Source organism: Ambystoma mexicanum, chromosome 1q, assembly GCF_040938575.1.
Source record: "Ambystoma mexicanum isolate Mex_15411 chromosome 1q, UKY_AmexF1_1, whole genome shotgun sequence".
NCBI lineage: Eukaryota > Metazoa > Chordata > Amphibia > Caudata > Ambystomatidae > Ambystoma > Ambystoma mexicanum.
This window is the reverse complement of record NC_090922.1, coordinates 457,460,637-457,477,538: the sequence shown is the minus strand read 5'-3', so window position 1 is coordinate 457,477,538 and position 16,902 is coordinate 457,460,637. Positions and strand designations below refer to the sequence as shown.

At 41.3% G+C, this 16,902-nt stretch overlaps 1 protein-coding gene across 4 annotated transcripts in view; it reads right to left on the bottom strand.

Annotated features, from left to right (window-relative positions):
* LOC138528623 (serine/threonine-protein phosphatase 2A 65 kDa regulatory subunit A alpha isoform) overlaps positions 1-16,902 on the bottom strand; it is a 1,423,294-nt gene that overhangs the window by 165,764 nt on the left and 1,240,628 nt on the right. The window contains exon 15 of one of the 4 annotated variants that reach the window (XM_069640450.1): positions 6,340-8,938. The exons of 2 other annotated variants lie outside the window; for them this stretch is intronic. In XM_069640450.1, coding sequence (XP_069496551.1) covers positions 8,889-8,938 — 50 coding nt within the window. In that variant the 3' untranslated portion in view covers positions 6,340-8,888. Of the gene's footprint in view, positions 1-6,339; positions 8,939-14,850; positions 15,018-16,902 lie in introns of those variants that run through there. One more of the 4 variants, XM_069640463.1, reaches the window with a different exon arrangement.

The window sequence follows — 16,902 nt, the reverse complement described above, 5'->3', positions numbered from 1 at the left end:
CTTTCAACAGCTCCTCTTACACCAGGGTTACATGTGATGTTATCAAATTATCAAACAAAGAATCAATTTTGAAAAAATAAAAAACATCTAAAAAACAACAGATATTTTTCTTTGTTTTTGGGGGGGATTCTCCCCCCCAAAAACCTTTTTTCTTTTTACTACTTTTCACCCACCCCTAAAACCACTATTCCCATTCCAAACAACATATTTATTGTTTTCCAAAATTCTTAATTTTTTTTCTTCAATGTTTTGGGTTCGTTCAAAATTGATTCTTTTTATAATTCAATAACATCAATGCATAACTTGCACCAGATCTCTCCTCCAGCCATCTCCAAAAACTCTGCTTGCTTCTTCTACAAGCAGCCACAACACTCTCTCTTCCTTTCCTCCTTTTATTCATGTCTTGGCCTGCCCCTTGGCAGTAGTCTATCCCTTTTTCATTCAGGTGTAAGCAGTTTGGGTTTCGAATGAGGATAGGTGGTTCTCTGTGCTTGGGCTGTTCTCTCCCTACTTACCACGATCTGGTCCTGTGACCTTTCTATCCGTTGACTGAGCATTGGCATTGGCCATATTGGACTCATAGAAAGACTGTACACAGGATATATTTTATAAATGGTGCGAGACTCCCATGTAACTCACCTGCATTTCCTGGAATGAAGCAGAGCAGACTAACCATGCATTGCGCGACTACTTCTTAACACCAATCTGCATTTCCTAAACTGCATAGGTAAAGTTTAGTGTTCACCATGTGAAGTGGTCCACACCCTCATGCTCCTTCACCCTCTCTGTGGGTGTTAACACCACAAGTATAGCTAAGGGTTCACCTTATACTGATCAAAGGTTTGGTCTGCATTAAGGATTGACCTGTGTGAGGTTTGGTATTGGACATAGGCCCTCTTCACTGACCTGCCTTTCTAGAATAGTGCAGTCTGCTACAGGGGCTACAATGACAATCCCTGCCGGGACTGGGGACCACCAAGGGATGGCTGAGGTGTTCGAGTGCCACACCGGGCAACTGAATGGTGGGCCTTGGGTGGCATGGAGATGATCTTCTGGTCACCCCCCCCCTTTGTTCCCTGCCATGTGACAGGGCAAATCGCAATGCTCTAAGGCAGGCCAGTCCTGCCAGCCTTGACCATCAAGGGTTTTATGCATTTACATATTTTGTCTTCCCCCAGAGTACCCTTGCTTTTTCATAAACAGCTGAGTTCCCTTTTCTCTAGTTCATCAATTCCCATTTCTGACATACAGCCAACTGAACTAGTAACTGGATAGCTTAACCTTGGGTATAAAAAAAAATGAGATTGTGCCTTTAATCTTTACCTGCTCAGTGTTCTCCATATGATTTATCACTTATGGGAATGTGGCATCAGATTGTTGATCTGGGTAAAATCCATGGCCTTTTTGTTAGATCAAAAATTAAGCATCCAGGCAGACATTAGGCACCTTTGCCATAAGCATAAATTGGCTCAAATCAATCTTTCCCATTTAAAAGCAATAAAAGGCTACCCCTCTCATGAGATTTTAAATCCGTCATCCATAGCCTTCTGCTATCTAAGTTGGCTCTTGGATAGGGGCTAAAAGGTCTCACATGCACCCCATACAGTGGTATTGAAAACTGCATAAGAAGAAAGGCAAATTACCAACAATGAGTGCCCAACACACAGAAAACAAATATGTATTGTATTTATACATACAAGATTAACAATTAACATAAATGTAAAAAAATCAAATTAATAATCCCAAAACATGTATCATATGAAAGCCTATAAATGACAGTAATATAGTACACCCAGTTAATCAATAAAGGAATGTGTCCAAACTGTCCTAGAAAAGAACTGGTGGTCTTGCACAGAACGTTGTATGTGTTCGAGTACCTCTCCCTAGCTCCTTATGTATAATATTAGAAGCACTAGTTGTATTAATGTACACACTGGAATGCCTAAAACGCATTAGGGCATGAACCCCACATGATTCTGTCCAAAAAGCATCAATGCCAGACATTCATCAGGGGTAAACACCAACAACTAAGTCCTCGTAATCCTAAAACCTCACCTCCTACTCGGTACAATTTCACCATGTGACATAAAATGTTCTTCAATGTTGGTGCTTGTATATATCCGGGATCGGACACAAAAACTTGGAGTGTCCCAAAGAACACTAGTGCTGCAGGTCATACATTAGGAGTTAGGTAGAGGTACCACACATACAACATTCTATGCAACACCACAACACTTCTCTTCTAGGACAGTATGGACACTTCTTTTTTGATGAATTGGGTGTACTATATTGTTGCCATTTGGATTATGCATTAGATTTTTTTACATTTATGTTCATTGTTAATTGTTCTTGTATGTATAAATAGAAATGCTTTTATTTGTTTTCTGTGTGTTGGGCACTCATTTTTGACAATTTGCTTTTCTTCTTATGTTACCTACGTATCCATGTTAGTAGGCATGGTCTGAACACCTTCTATATTGTTACTCGTTCTTTTCACATTACATATTGCAGTCAGATTTGTGAAGGATACATGCAAGTGTACCTGTTCTATGTGGGTGTCCTCGGCAAGGCCAGGTTTCTATCATAGGTTGATTGCTTTACTTATAAAAGCTTTCTATCTCAATCAGCCTCCTTGGCTGGCAGTTAGCATTACCTTTATCACAAGCATGCTAATCATGCAAAATGAGTCTCCACTGTTGCAAACAAGCATTTGGCAAGGACTTGACTAACTTAAAATGTCTGCCTGTGTGCACATCATCAAAACAGATTTCTGCCGTTCCCCACTTAGCCAGCCGGGTTTCACAAAAGAAGTATGCACTGACCCAGTCTTCTAATCTTTTGAGGAGTTCCCCCAACCTGGACCACTGTAGGACCTTGGGCAAAGTGGCCTGGCTGACCATCAAGCCAGAAAAAGGGTCCGATGGATGGCCAGGTACTGCTACAAGAAATGTAATGCTGGCCCAAAGGGATGGATCACCTTTCTACGCCCACCAAAGCACCAAAAGGGGGCAGGCACTTGTCACATGAAGCCCAGGGATTTGTCCAGTAACAGTTTGCCTGGGACCAAAAAGTAAGCCAGTTTCAAATATTGAATTCAACACCTTTATTTGGGAAAATCGTTAACAGAAGGGGCTAACTTACAGTAGAATGAGATCTTTTGAAAACAAAAATGGTCAGGATTGTTCATCTTCTCAGTTAAACAAGTCTACCTAGTCCTGGGAAACACCATAGTCCCCCCCTCATGCTTCCCCGGGATCTTGGATTTTCCTGGCCCATTCAATGTCAATTCCAGCTCTTACTGGTTTGAGGCACAATGCATTCTTTTGATGAACAAGTGTGAGGAAAGGTTCAGCGATCTAGTTCTTACTAGTTTATTCTCTGGTATATCAGAAATATGATTTGCCTATTTTGCCACTTCCAGAAAAATGAGCAAAATGTGTAAATTTCCTTTTTTGCCAACCTTTCGTTGTTTTTCAAATTGGGGTGTTTCAGCCTTAACCCACTTCACCCATGCCTACCCTTTTTATCCGCCTTTTTCTGACCTTTGCATGCCAACCATAAGAATATGAATGGTCGATATGGAAAGTCATCAGAATTGCATCAGCAAATTTGGAATGGAGGTTTATTTTCTGTTTGATGACCGCAAGCCATTCAGTCACCCAGAAGAGCAATAATGAAAAATAATGTGTCTGAAGAGTCTGTACATCAGCAGAGTATCAGTAGACAGACACTGACATTCATGGTACCCAAGACCACACCCATTAGCTTGAGATTCAAATTAAGCAGGACAGCCAAACTATGACAGCCTATGGGAAAAAGAGCAGACACCAAACACAGAAGAGGATTCACACAGCTTATTTGCAAACCATTGGAAACTCTTTGCTGAAACCCTGAAGACCACACAACTTTATTTAAAAAAATTGTCCATAAGTGATTGGAACTTCATGGAAAGGCAGCACATATTGTTGATTTCATAAACCATTGGCATATATGACCTGTCTCCACAGTAATAGGAACACGCCTATTGCTGGTAGATATTAAGTTCATCCAGTACAGGGGGCAAACAAGTATAAAAAGGTGATCAGACTACAGGTTCAATGTTGTAATCGTATGCCAAGTATGGGCAGTTCTCACAGTGCCCTATGAAGAAATCCCAGGGATTTAAATCGCTGAAAGCTATTTACCTCCTGGATTAAGCATAGAAGAACCTAGCTTGATTGGCTACAACTAACAGGAGTTACCTTCGACTTCCCAGGCTAACTGGTGCCATACAAATGTACCAATGCGACATTCGCTCAGTTTGTTTGGGAATTTGAATATAGGTACATTAGAAAACCTGTAGAAGACATTTAAAGCATAATATGGCATTCACGCCCCGGCAGGGTGAGACATGGGCGTCAACGGCCCGCCAGCCCGAACCATGCTAGGCCCGAGAAAAGCGAGGAACACGGCGGGGGCTGTGGACCTTTACCAGCCATGTCCGCGCATCCCCCACCCTGCTGGGGCATGAACGTCATTCGCACCCTGGGGTTCACCCCAGGTGCGAATGGCATCCTTTTTTTCCTCTGGAGATTGGCTGCCGTATAAAAATGAATCCAACATGGCCGCCGCCATAGGGAAAAGGGACTACGTTCCTTTTCTATGTCTATGGTGGCAGCTGGAGCAGGAGGTGTTCTGGGTCCTGCAATAAAGTGTGGAGGGAGGGAGTGCAAAAGGGGGTTGAATAGTTTTGGCTGGGTGGGGAGGCAACAGAGAGAGAGCTCCACATTACAAACAAAAAAAGATGGTGTCACTTGGAGAAGGAACTCGGGTAGCTGGAAGAGTGGGCGGGGAATGTGTATTCTCGGCCGATGTTCCAGCTACCCGATTGGCTGAGCACCCTACCCAGGTGCAAATAGACAATATGTCATAAGTAGAAAAAAACGAGTTTCCATTAACATGGAAGTTCCATTTCAAGAGCACTGTAGCAATTAACCCCACAATGGGGCTGTACTGGGCCAGCAAGGGCATGCAAGCCCGAGCCCAGGTAAGCCCAAGCGAAGCAGGGGCCTTGTGAGGGCCCTTTACACCCCTTAAGCAGGGGTGATTGTTAGTCGCATGCCGAGGTTCATATTTTTTTGGGGGTGGAGGGGGTTTGTTACGGGAGTTGGGCCCCGTGCTATTGCGTAAGCACAATCTCCTGTAAATAAAAAAGATGGCTGCCACCATAGTAAATAGAAAAGGGACTCTTTATATTTCTATTGCGGCTGCCTTGGGTGAGAAGGAGCGCCGGTACCAGAGCACAAAGCTACTGTCCAGCAGGTAAGTAGAGAAGGAGAGGATGGGGGAAAGGTGTGGGATGTCTTTGGAAGACGGGGGGAAGGTAAGGAGAGTGGGAAGGCAACAGGGAGGGTTGCCCTGTTGTCTCCTCACAATCAAGATGGTGGTAACTGGGGAAGGACCTTTGGTGGCTGGAGAAACGCGTTCAGTAAACTGTGTTCTCGGACAAGTTCCCAGCCACCTGATTGGCTGAGTGCCCTGCCCCAGGCGTGAATATGTATTAGATCCTCATTCACCCAGGGTAGCTGCTGCTCAGTATTTGATGTCCGATAACAATGAGCTAATTTTAACTCGTGCCTAGCGAACCTTTATTTTGATCCCTGGAACCCAGCTACAGTAATTTTGTGAATGGTATATTTTTGTAAGCAGCAGCAGAGTGAAAGTGACTGGTAAAACATTTGCCACAGATAAATGTTTGTGCCACGCTCAGTACGGTTGACATCAGCCAAAAGCAATTACATGAAAGAAAGTGTGTTACTATTCTGTAGGTGATGCCTTTCAAGATGGTCCTTCTTAGTGTTAATGTTTGAAGAAGGAATGTACCTATGAGATGTTGAGTAGAAATATGTCAGTGTAGCATTCATGCTCCATTTTTCATTAAATGCATATTATTTAATTGCGAGAGCGAGCTTGATGCACACAAACACATCGAAGTGCACAGTTTGATAAAATTGTGTTTGTGGTGAAACATGAGGCACTTGTTTTTCATGCATTAAACTTCTTGTTCACAGTCTCGCTAGACAAATGAAACAGATTCGTAATCAACATACCAATGTTCACACTGATATCAACGTGTGAGAGGAGTGAGAAACTACATTGTACTTCTTATTGGCCTTTAAATGGTACTTGGAATATAGGGCAAGTTCATTAGTCAGTACTCTTGCACCAGACTCCCACTCTTGCCTCTTTAAGGTTTTTTTTTTCTTTTTTAGCAGTACACCAGGTTAATCATCAATTAGTAAAAATAAAAACATTAGGAAATAAGCCACAAACTTGCCCAAAAAAACACTGCAGCAGAAATTGGTTACTTTCAGTTTATTATCCATGAAATAGAACACTAGATACAGAATGCAAAATGGACAAAGCCCGGTATTTTGATAAACAGGAAGTGCATTTAGGCATTGTAGGCATTCTTTAGTGTCTATTGCAAGTAATGGAACTATTACAGAAATACGGACGTGTAACAAGTGTGAAAAGCTATTCTGCCAACCACCAATATAATCCATCCTCATCCATTGGTTTAGAATGATCATATTAAACATGTTTTTCAAGTACACTTTTTAATGGGAGGGTAAACTACAAAAAGGTTTGCAGCCCTTGTCCGAACTCTCCAAAATTCCTTAGTCACTTTTCGCAGTGCAAGTAGAAGCTACTTTACATACAGATGCATAAAACACCTGTGTAGGGCCTGTCCTTTCGAGCATTTTTGGTTAAGTACAATTACCAATTTATTATATCAAAATGAGAGACAAATCCTGGAAAGATCTATGCAAACGAACGATTGAAATAAATTCAAACTTGTAAGGAAAAGAAAATATACATTCTTTAGCAAAATCAGAAAAGGCCACATTTTATTAAGGTATTTCCTTGACTTTGTATTTTCTTTTAATACAATGCTTAAAATGCCCAGGTAATAAGGAACCAATTTGCATAGCAGTTGGACATTTCAGTGCATGGCTTGTGTGTAACATTGCCAAAGTACAGGCAGCTGAAGGTGGAAGCTACACATGTAAACTCGGTGGGACCATTATAGTCACACCTAAGCAATCACCACCCACCGATTATTTGTAATAAGCAATTGTCCAGCTGACCAACCTCTTCACTGCTTATTTATCTTTAACAACCATACTTGCTCAACTTTATTTACTTGGTGAGAGACCCTTAAGTGTTTTTTTGCAGTCAGGACATAAGTTGAATACATTTTAAGGATGTGGAAAAGTTCAATTAGTCATTTAAAAAAATAAAACAATTAGACCTGCATTTTCATGAAGTGTCACCAGTCATTAGATACCCCCTCCACAAAGAACTGGCTGAACTAAAGAGTAAAAATGAATTTTGAAAATAGTCATATGAATGATAACAGTGCTAACAACTCACAACTACGTGACAATGATTAAAAAGCAAACACTAAATAGGAAGAGGAGAATCATTCCTGCTATACAGTTTATTTTTTGAGAAGATGGACGATTAGCCCATCAACCCTTCAACTAAAACCAATGGGTCTACTGAGCAACATCCTCTTGCACTAAATAAATGACCAAAACCACCCCTCCTTATTTTGGAATGAGGCGGTGACGAGATGTATGCTCCATGTCCTGTAGACACTTCGAGAACTGAAAAAGGGCTATTACTTAGCCCAAAAGCATGCAAGTGGCTTCAAGACAAGGATTTCAAGTGGATGAAATCTCTCTCCCTTGGCACCATGTGCCAGTTTATCAGTTTCTCACTGACCTTAGATGTATACAAAGTCCCTGAAAAGCCATGTATACAGTATTTTGTTTCATTTTTATAAATGTAAGTCCGGTATATATTTACCACTACTGACCCAATGCATTCAGGCTTCTTGACAATCAATACAAGGCAGCAGCTTATATCTTCCAACCCTCTGACACCAGCTATTAACACCTTTGGCGTGAGTAATGAGAATGATTAGGTGAAGTCCAGCCACATGCTTGTAACGGGGGCCGTCGTGGTAGTCAGGAGATGAACAAAGCCACAGTGCTTTCCACCGCCAGCTTCTGACTCTTGTGTTTAGAGATGGGTCTTCCAACAAAATGTGACAGCACAGTGAGCTGAATTGCTTATTAAAACAATCCGTTTACAGCCTATGTGCTCAGTCTACGACAAACCTTGGAGCCTTTGGGTTTTATTAGAAATCAGCCTCTTACATAACAGATTCAACTTTCAAAGTGAGGGAGGAACTTAAGCAAAAGGCTCAGTTAGCGCCTTTCCTTTTTTCACCTTCCACCACTTCACTGAAGGAGCGAGTTTATGAAAACAGCCCTCTTCAGATCTTTAGCACACGCCTTCAATGTAGGAAAGAACATTTTAAGAGGCTAGGGAAAATAGTGGTAATTTTTAAAGTTGAAAAACCTTAATGACTCAACTTCATAGTTTTAAATATGCCATGAAAAAGGGAGGCACCACTTAAAAATTCATATCTTTTTCAACACCTACTGGGTGGAACAAAACATAAATCAACCGCGGGGTCAAGGGTAGCAAAAGATGGGAGACAACCTGTTTGCAGTTGTATGCAACTCAGAACTAGTATCCCAGATCATCCAAAATAGTAAAACCATACAACTGATTAATAACCTTTAAGAAACACATGAATGGACAAGACCATTTTCATGGTATGCTCTAGTACATATTTCAGAGTAGAAAACCATGTACTTTTCCCAAGTTTTATATTTAACGAGAGGAGTGCCAAAGTTGAAAAAATCTTATTTTCTCATTTAGAACACTTATTTTCACCAGAATTTTCTTCAACACATTCCTGACTGGACTTCAATTAACTTTTGAAACTAAAAAGGTGCGGCCAAGACCAGAGGAACAAAATTCCACCCACGTTAGCTCCATTCCATCAAGCTTTGTCGGTCTGTTACCTCACAGATGACGGCTGAAAGAAAAGAAAATTGCAAAAATGGGAAAACATACTTGAACTAGTCCGTCGAACAGAACTTTATGGGCCCATAAACAAACAGACCTTGGCCAAGGGCAGATTTGGTAGAATAGCAGTGTCAAGGCATTAATGGCTCTGTAATAGGTTAATAGTTGGTAATTTTCCATCATCACTGCTATTGAAAATACATAGCTCAGTGATCATAAAGTGTCTTCAGATATATAAACACAATACCATTATTTTAAAAGGGACCATCAACAGAAATGTTACAGATATGACAATACTTATTTTCAGAAATATTACATTTCCCTTCGCCACTCTCGCACATTTAACAGAGGGACAGGCCACACACGATAGAACATTTTGTTAATTAAAAACATGTATTAAAAACTTGGTATTCCAGAATATGCAAGTGCTTAATGTTAGGTATAACGAGAGCAATAACAGAGTCCCAAACGACTATAAATCACTACACAGCACTGCAATCGTTCCAAAAATAATCCTCAGCCACTAAGTCACATGTACCACATCAGGGAAGTACGGATGTGGCAGCTTTTGAATTACACCTCGTTTTAAGATCTTTGCAACTATCTGGCAAAATGAAACAAAGGGGCACAGACGATTGAAAGGGTCTGCATAAACTATTTCCCATTGAGGCCTTTAATTCGAAATCCCCGTTTCATGGCAGAGCGTCATTAATTACCGTTTATGAGGACTAGTTCTCAGTAGAAGATACACTGAAAGGCCAATTGTTTGCCAAGCTAAGCCAAACATGTTTTCAATGCACCATCTGCCTAAATGAACAATAGGTTACTTACCTGAGTGACTCCAATAGTCCCAATCTGGTGGCTCCTTTCCACTACAAACTATTTTGAAACACGCACAGACTTGGTGGCTGGAAACAGGGACTTAAAGGTTTAACAGTAGCTAGGTCATAACGGCTAAAAGTAGTGGTCACACTCAATTAAACCGTCAATGTAAGAAAATAGAAAATCATCTGTAAATACTACAGTGGTCATTAGTAACGTGTGCACTTTGTGGGAACAGTACAGGAGTACGTGAAGGAAGGGTACTATAAGATCATACTACAACAGGAGGCTAACCTATTGTCCTATTTTTAATTGCTCTGTCAATTACTAATCACACTACTGCTGCCAACGTGATTCCCCAACAGATTGAAAAAAACAGACGTTTCGAGAAAGCCACAGATGGAACCTGTACTCTACCACAAATGGGCCATGTGGGATTTCAAAATAATAGGTGGTGCAGGGTATCATGAACAGAAAAAGATGGAGAGTTTTATTTCCATCAGTCGAGACGCAGAACTACGTTATTTTCCTTTCCAAGAAGCAGGGGTGTTGCTAGGGCTGGAAAAGATCAGGTGCTAAGCTAATGTCGGGATTCAGGGTTAGGTATATCCTTTTGGTTGTAGCCCCTGAGCTTCTATCTGGGGCTACAACCAAAAGACCTGGTGCTATTGCCCCCTTAGCTCCCCCTGCCCCTAGCAACGCCTCTGCGAAGAAGAAACATCTCAAAGCATCCTCACATTCAGATTTGCAACGTATCTTTTCCTGGAGACACGTGCCTTACAAACGGAGATCTGGGGAGATCTTTCAGTTGGGAAGAAGTACAATACACTAGTTGAAACAATAGGAGCTGCCCATTAAAGTGCCTCTTGACAACAGGGTTGGGAAGAGAAGTCCCAATCACAAACATACATATAACAGCAAAATGCCACAAAGACAACTTAATGCTTGCACAGATCCAGGTGCACAGTCAAGGGCAAGATTGTCATACAGGCAACAAGGAATTCGCCAATGTCAATTTCTATAAGCAGGCCCTCAGAGTGAAGGAAGAATAACAGGTTTGACGATGTTACGTTACTGCTCAAACATGATAACCTGGCACTGATGTAGGGCACCGAAACTTATCACAGGCCCCAAGCTACACACCCAGATATGGGTGCTACCAGGGCATGTACGACTACATTTTAAAGCATAGGGGACTCTGCAGAAGGGAAAAACTGTGCGAAGGGCCCTCCAAAGCAGTCACTCAAAGGTAAACATTCTCATTGCGTCGGCATCCTGTTTATATTTAGATCCGAGGGGTAAAAAGGCAAACACGTGCTTCAATTATCATGCATTGGGGGTATTTCTGAGTGTTATATTTTATAACGAAAATAATCAGAAAAAAAATATTATGGTGCTAAACGTAGCCGTGGTGGAATACATCCTCTCTGGAAGAATATGGAATATGGATGCAGCATCCTACAGAGTGAGCCCAATGTGGTACAAAGCCTTTAGAGGATACACTATACTGTGAATGCAATGACCAGCCATTACAATGGAAAACAACATAGGTGGGGAACTTTCGATGCGAGTGCTTTACTGGTGACACTGCCGGCTGTGTTCAGGTGACAGGAAAGAGTTATGTATCGGAAGTTTTATTACTCACAATGTGAAATGGAAAGATGTCCAATTGTCATCCAAATTAGCCACAATACTATAGCTACACTTTACATTTCTAAGTCACACTTCCCCTTTGAGAACAAGAGCAGTCAGGATGTGCACAGAGATCTCCATATTTACGGTCTTCAGTAGGATATACAGGTTTTCCCTGAATATAGTAAGGTGACATCTTAATCCTCAGTTTTCTTTGGCCTCGGTTTTTTGAGCTTCAAGGAGCAGACACAAAGTCTGCAGAAGTATATGAGTGGCTGCAAGGAATCGGAGGAAGGACATGCACGATTTTTTAAATCTAGTTGTACTTTTTGATTAGGCTCAACAGTAAATACTGGAGACCCTATCTCCTATCTGTGGCTTGAAACATCAAGAGGGGGGGACTCGGGCGATGTAAATCAACCATACCTAATTAAGAAATAAGAATCATTTCCATAGCTAATTATCAGTAGCAGTTAAAAGCCAAGGAAGTATCCTTGATAGTTGCGGGCTCTCCTAACTTTCTTGATTTAGAAAACCGATAGCTTAGGAAGGCTGCCACGCCAAAGAAGAGTATGACATTGAAAGATCCAACATGCAGTTAGAAATTGTCATATGGGCTTTGGCAGTGATGGTATCCAATGGACAACAGTACACGATTATTCCATTTGTAATTTTAGAGGAGCGCCTGTCAGAGCAGAATGGGTGTGATTACCTCATCCTAGAGCTCTTGGTTGAAGGAAAGGGACCACTATGCATACTGACCCCTGGGTATGGTACATGAAATAGTCAAAGCAGATAGACCAGTTTTGCCACACTGCCTACTCTCTACAACTAATAAGCAAATTCCTCCAAGGATTGAAAGTCCCAAACTCTGCAACCTTAGATGGTTTGGTTTACCTTGGTCATACCACTATAGTTGTCACTCAGAGGCATGTAAAAACAAGGTTTCAATAAATTATCATGCATCACAAGCTGTGGCCTTGTTGATAAAGAAACAGGTCTAACATCTACATACTGATTGCCTGTGTACACAGAGATGGGAGGTGGCTCTTCAACAGATTCTGTCAAACCAGAGTACATACTTTACTTATTAAGTTGGAAAAGAAAGGGAGAAAGAGCAATGACTAGAATAGCCACTGAACTTAGCCCTGGGGGCTTTGATGTAATAATATCACCCACATGTTCTATCATTAGTTTTCTGAATAGGGCAAATACAATTCTCATTATCAGGCTGAAATACTGTTTCTAAAGATGGTCATTTAAGTCCATGGTATGTAAGAGCAGCTGTTAATTCTAAGGGAGAAAAGGCTTTGCCGCCGAAGGTTGGGGCACAGTACTTGGACTGGCAGAGAGTATGGAAGTAGACTGAAAGTCTTCAAAGGATGCTCAATCGCCCTGTGCTTTTGAAGGCAATGGTTTTAACATCATTGACTTCCGACATCTTGGCATTAAGGAAAACTAGCACTGAGGCTTGGACAAAAATGTCCTCTAAAGGTTTCCTGGTCAGCGTTGCAGAGTGTCTGGTATCATTTTATGGATTCTGCCGCTCATATTCTTTTGTTTACATTTGTATTTTCGGTGAGCAAATCTGAGGAAGACCTTTTGTGGTGTTTCCCTCTTGCGAACCGCCAGGATAGGCTCATGGCCTCTTTGCCAAATCTGGGAAGATCTAGTATATTGGCTGAACTGACACTGTAACAAAAGGGACAGTCAAAAGGTCAATGTAAGGCCTGCAAATGCAACAGTAAACAGACCTACAGGAAGGAACTGTTGCCCTTCCCCCAGGAATGAGGCCTGCATATGGAACTATATGAAGCCTGATGAACCTGGATGTGCTTATATAGCTTTTGTTTGTAGAGAGAACCGACACGCTTCCTCAAGGCCAAAATCTAAAGAACTGAACCCAAAGGCAATACATCACATGGTAGGGACGTTAAGGTGTCGACCGTGCATAGTTTGGAAAAGATTTACCAGACCTGATACTGCAAAGGGTGCCAGGTGCATCTTTGCCATCGCTGGGTTACTGTACATGAAAATGAAGTCCAGTTTCATGTGTCATCTTAATCAATTTCTCTTATTACAGAAGAGGATTTATGATGGAGAGCTCACAAATCATCAGCAACAGTGATTGCACACGCGCAAGGGGAGCTAGGCTTTATGAGGATCATTCTCACAAACGTATGGGTGGAAAACGTCAAGCACTGAAGTATTACAAAGCAAAAAAATGAACTATAAAAAGACAACAAATCCTGTTAATGGGGAGCAGGGAGAACTTAGTGGTGATGAAATGGTGATTAACACAATAGGAGCACACCGTAGGACAACATATCTTAAAGGGCTACAACAGTTTGAGATCCATCCACAAGGTTGTGCAGATTTACCAAAAGTGTGGATAGCAGGAATGCATGTGTGAGGCTCATGTGCTCATGTGCACTTTTATGGGTTTTCTTGGCATGCAAGGAACACGTATTGCGAAATATAGATGGCTTTTACGATGAGAAAAATCTAATCAGGCCTGTGCCAAAAGTGTCTGATGACACTGTTTGGCTCTCAAGGACAGTAAGTACCATTACACTGACTCATCAATGTACAATACATAAGGAATGCCGATATAATTGGCAGCTCAAATCAACACAAGAATACATTTCAACCACAAGTGTGAACACTCACATGGCTGCAGCATATTCCTTCATCAGCGGCAAAAAGGCAAATGTGTTCCCAGTAGAGGAAGCTTTCCAAGTTCAAAGACAGTTTCAGGAATAAAGCAGAACCTTAACTTACACATTTTCTAGAATAATCCACGTTTTAGACTTCATTGAACCTACTATTACTGGCGATTCCTTTGCCAATGGAGGGGAAATAATTTTGCTAGCTAAGTTCAATTTTCCTAAAGTTGATTTGTAAAATCATGTACAAGATAGATAAACCACCACTGTCCTAAACCAGACCTTGCATAGTCATACCTGAAGCCCTTAAGTGGGAACCCTGTGTCATGAAAAAAGTATAATCGCCATCAAATACCCACCCAAAGTGGTTGCTGAGAAGGCTGTTCTGCATTTTGTATGAATAATTCTTCCTTTGCCAGAACACTTCACACCTTGCGCAGCCCATGCAAAGCAATATGGTCTTCTATGGTTTAAGAAGTTGCAATACAGAATTTGAAAGGCGTTTGCTAAAAATAAGATGCTATGCTTTTGAGTACGAATTATTGATTCTCATCCCCTTCCCGCTCATGCAAATGAAAAGGCATAACTGTTGCAGGTTTGGGAAGAAAATTTAGCAAGATAAGTGGAGCTGGCTAGGATCAAAAGTTGAGTGGGTGAATGAATACCAACTCCTGTTAACATTCGTGTTCTGATCTTGAAAACAAAGCAAGCAGTGATGGTCCGAAAAGCTGTGCGCAGACATGTAGAAGTCAAGAATTAGGTTCCAGAAGCTGACAAAGCAGAGTCTGCACCACCCACAACTCAAACGAAGGGGTTCCTCGAAATATAAATTTCAAAAACATAAACCATGCAGGAGACGGGAGATAAATCAGTGCTTTTGAGGGTGCAGGTGCATGGTGTCGCTGGGGTTTAAGTTTAAACGTGAGCCAGGAGGAGTTTCTGAGCCACTTCTTCAGGCTACAGCCAGCACTAGGAAGAAAAGGAGAAAAGAATAAAGTCAGGGATGACGGGTTCACCGTGTTCACTTAAATAATGCAGGCTTCACGACTGCTTTCACATTACTTTTCCTAGAGAAAACGAATTGTTTTTACACCCTACACTATTGACTATTCTGTAGAACAAGAAGTCAGGAACTTTCCCTCCCCTTAATTCAACATGCGAGCTGAATAGTGAAGAGAATCCCAAAACGTATGGCACGGTTTCAAGCAGGTAAAACACCAGAAACCACTGAGACTAGGAGGTGGAGAAATCTACAGTTTCACATGTACAAGTTTTAAAGGTTGTGCGTTTTAGGAAATAATCCTAAACTGAACTTGTGCATTACCATGAAAGACTACAAGGTAATTCTCTGCCGATTTCCGAAAGCAAGAAGTCCTCTTCCACAAAGATTTCCCTAGTTTTGGGCTTATAATCAGAAACCATTTTACTGCAAATTCGTGCTATGGGATGAACGGGAGAAAATAGCACAATTACCTCGAACGTAGTTCTAAAAAGACGTCTGTAAGGTACACTTCAACAATCAATGGAAACATGGGCAACACAGCAGAAAGGGTTGATACTATTAAGCCAGGAGAGCACAGGGAAGACATTTAAATGCATCGTTAAAGGCCAATTGGTGTGAAAAGGGGTATCTTAAAGAAAGAAGCAGAAAGCAAATTTTACTGACCACCTTTTTCACACACAAGTGGGCAATGGTTTGTGAACCGAAGGTGAAATCATAAGTTCTTTTTAAAGACAATATATCTCTAAGCATTTGCCACAGAATAACTATGGAAACCCGTATAAAGTTATTTTGTCAGCACTTTACATGATGTAATATCCAACCTACTGAAATGTATTGACACCCTTCTGGAGCCTAGGAGTTTGAGAGTAATCTCATTGTACGTTAATTTAATAGGTTACTTGTACATCCCTGCCAGTGTATCTCACTGTAAAAATGCATGATTTTCTTATAAGTACTGCATTTTTTGTGAAACTTCTGAGTTTGAATACAACAAACATCTCCTTTGACAAGACCAATAACATTATGTGGGAATGCCCTTTGAAGGAATCTCACAAGTGCTAGTGCAGTCTTAGCTCTATGGTGACCCCAGTCTGAAAGACCATGTCAACAATGCTTTTAACAGATTACATTTTGGCATTACAAAAATGACTACTCACAAAAAATAATTCCTTGCTTGACAAAGCGCAGAGATGGAGCAAATTTAGGGAGTTACTGTGACAGCACTGGAAATTGGGATATCTTCCAACACCGTTTTTTATATGTAGAGCAAATTACCAGCACGATAGAAAGCTAAGAAACTGGAAATCAATACAAAAAACCTGCATTACAGTTACATGAAAAAACAGACAAGACAGTTCTCGTCCAGCTTGTACATGTGGGTCTTTGGAATGAACAGCCTAGCAAGTGGGAAGAGCAGCAGGATGTACGTGAACGCCGCTGTCTGCCAACAAAAGCAACTATGCAATAATAATTGTAAACTTTGCAAGTACTAGTTTTTCTACGGTCACTGGTTGGAGCAGCTAAGATAATGACCAGACAAACGAACAAAGTGCATACCCTGAACCACTAAACATACAAACGCTCCCTTTACAAAACGCATAAACATGCCAAATATTTCCACTCGCCTCCGACGGCTACCGAAGCATGCAGTCCCCACCACACCATGTAAACCTCCTTCACCTGTTCCATATAACAATTATGCTCAAAGTAAATTGGTGTCTTGATATTTGTTTTGAAGAATCTTGGAATCAGGACATCTCTCTCCACCTTCGTAACCCAAGCCCACTATTTCAACCCCAGCAAGCTCACAAGCAACCTCTTCTCTCTCTTTCGGCCTTATTAAAAAGTACT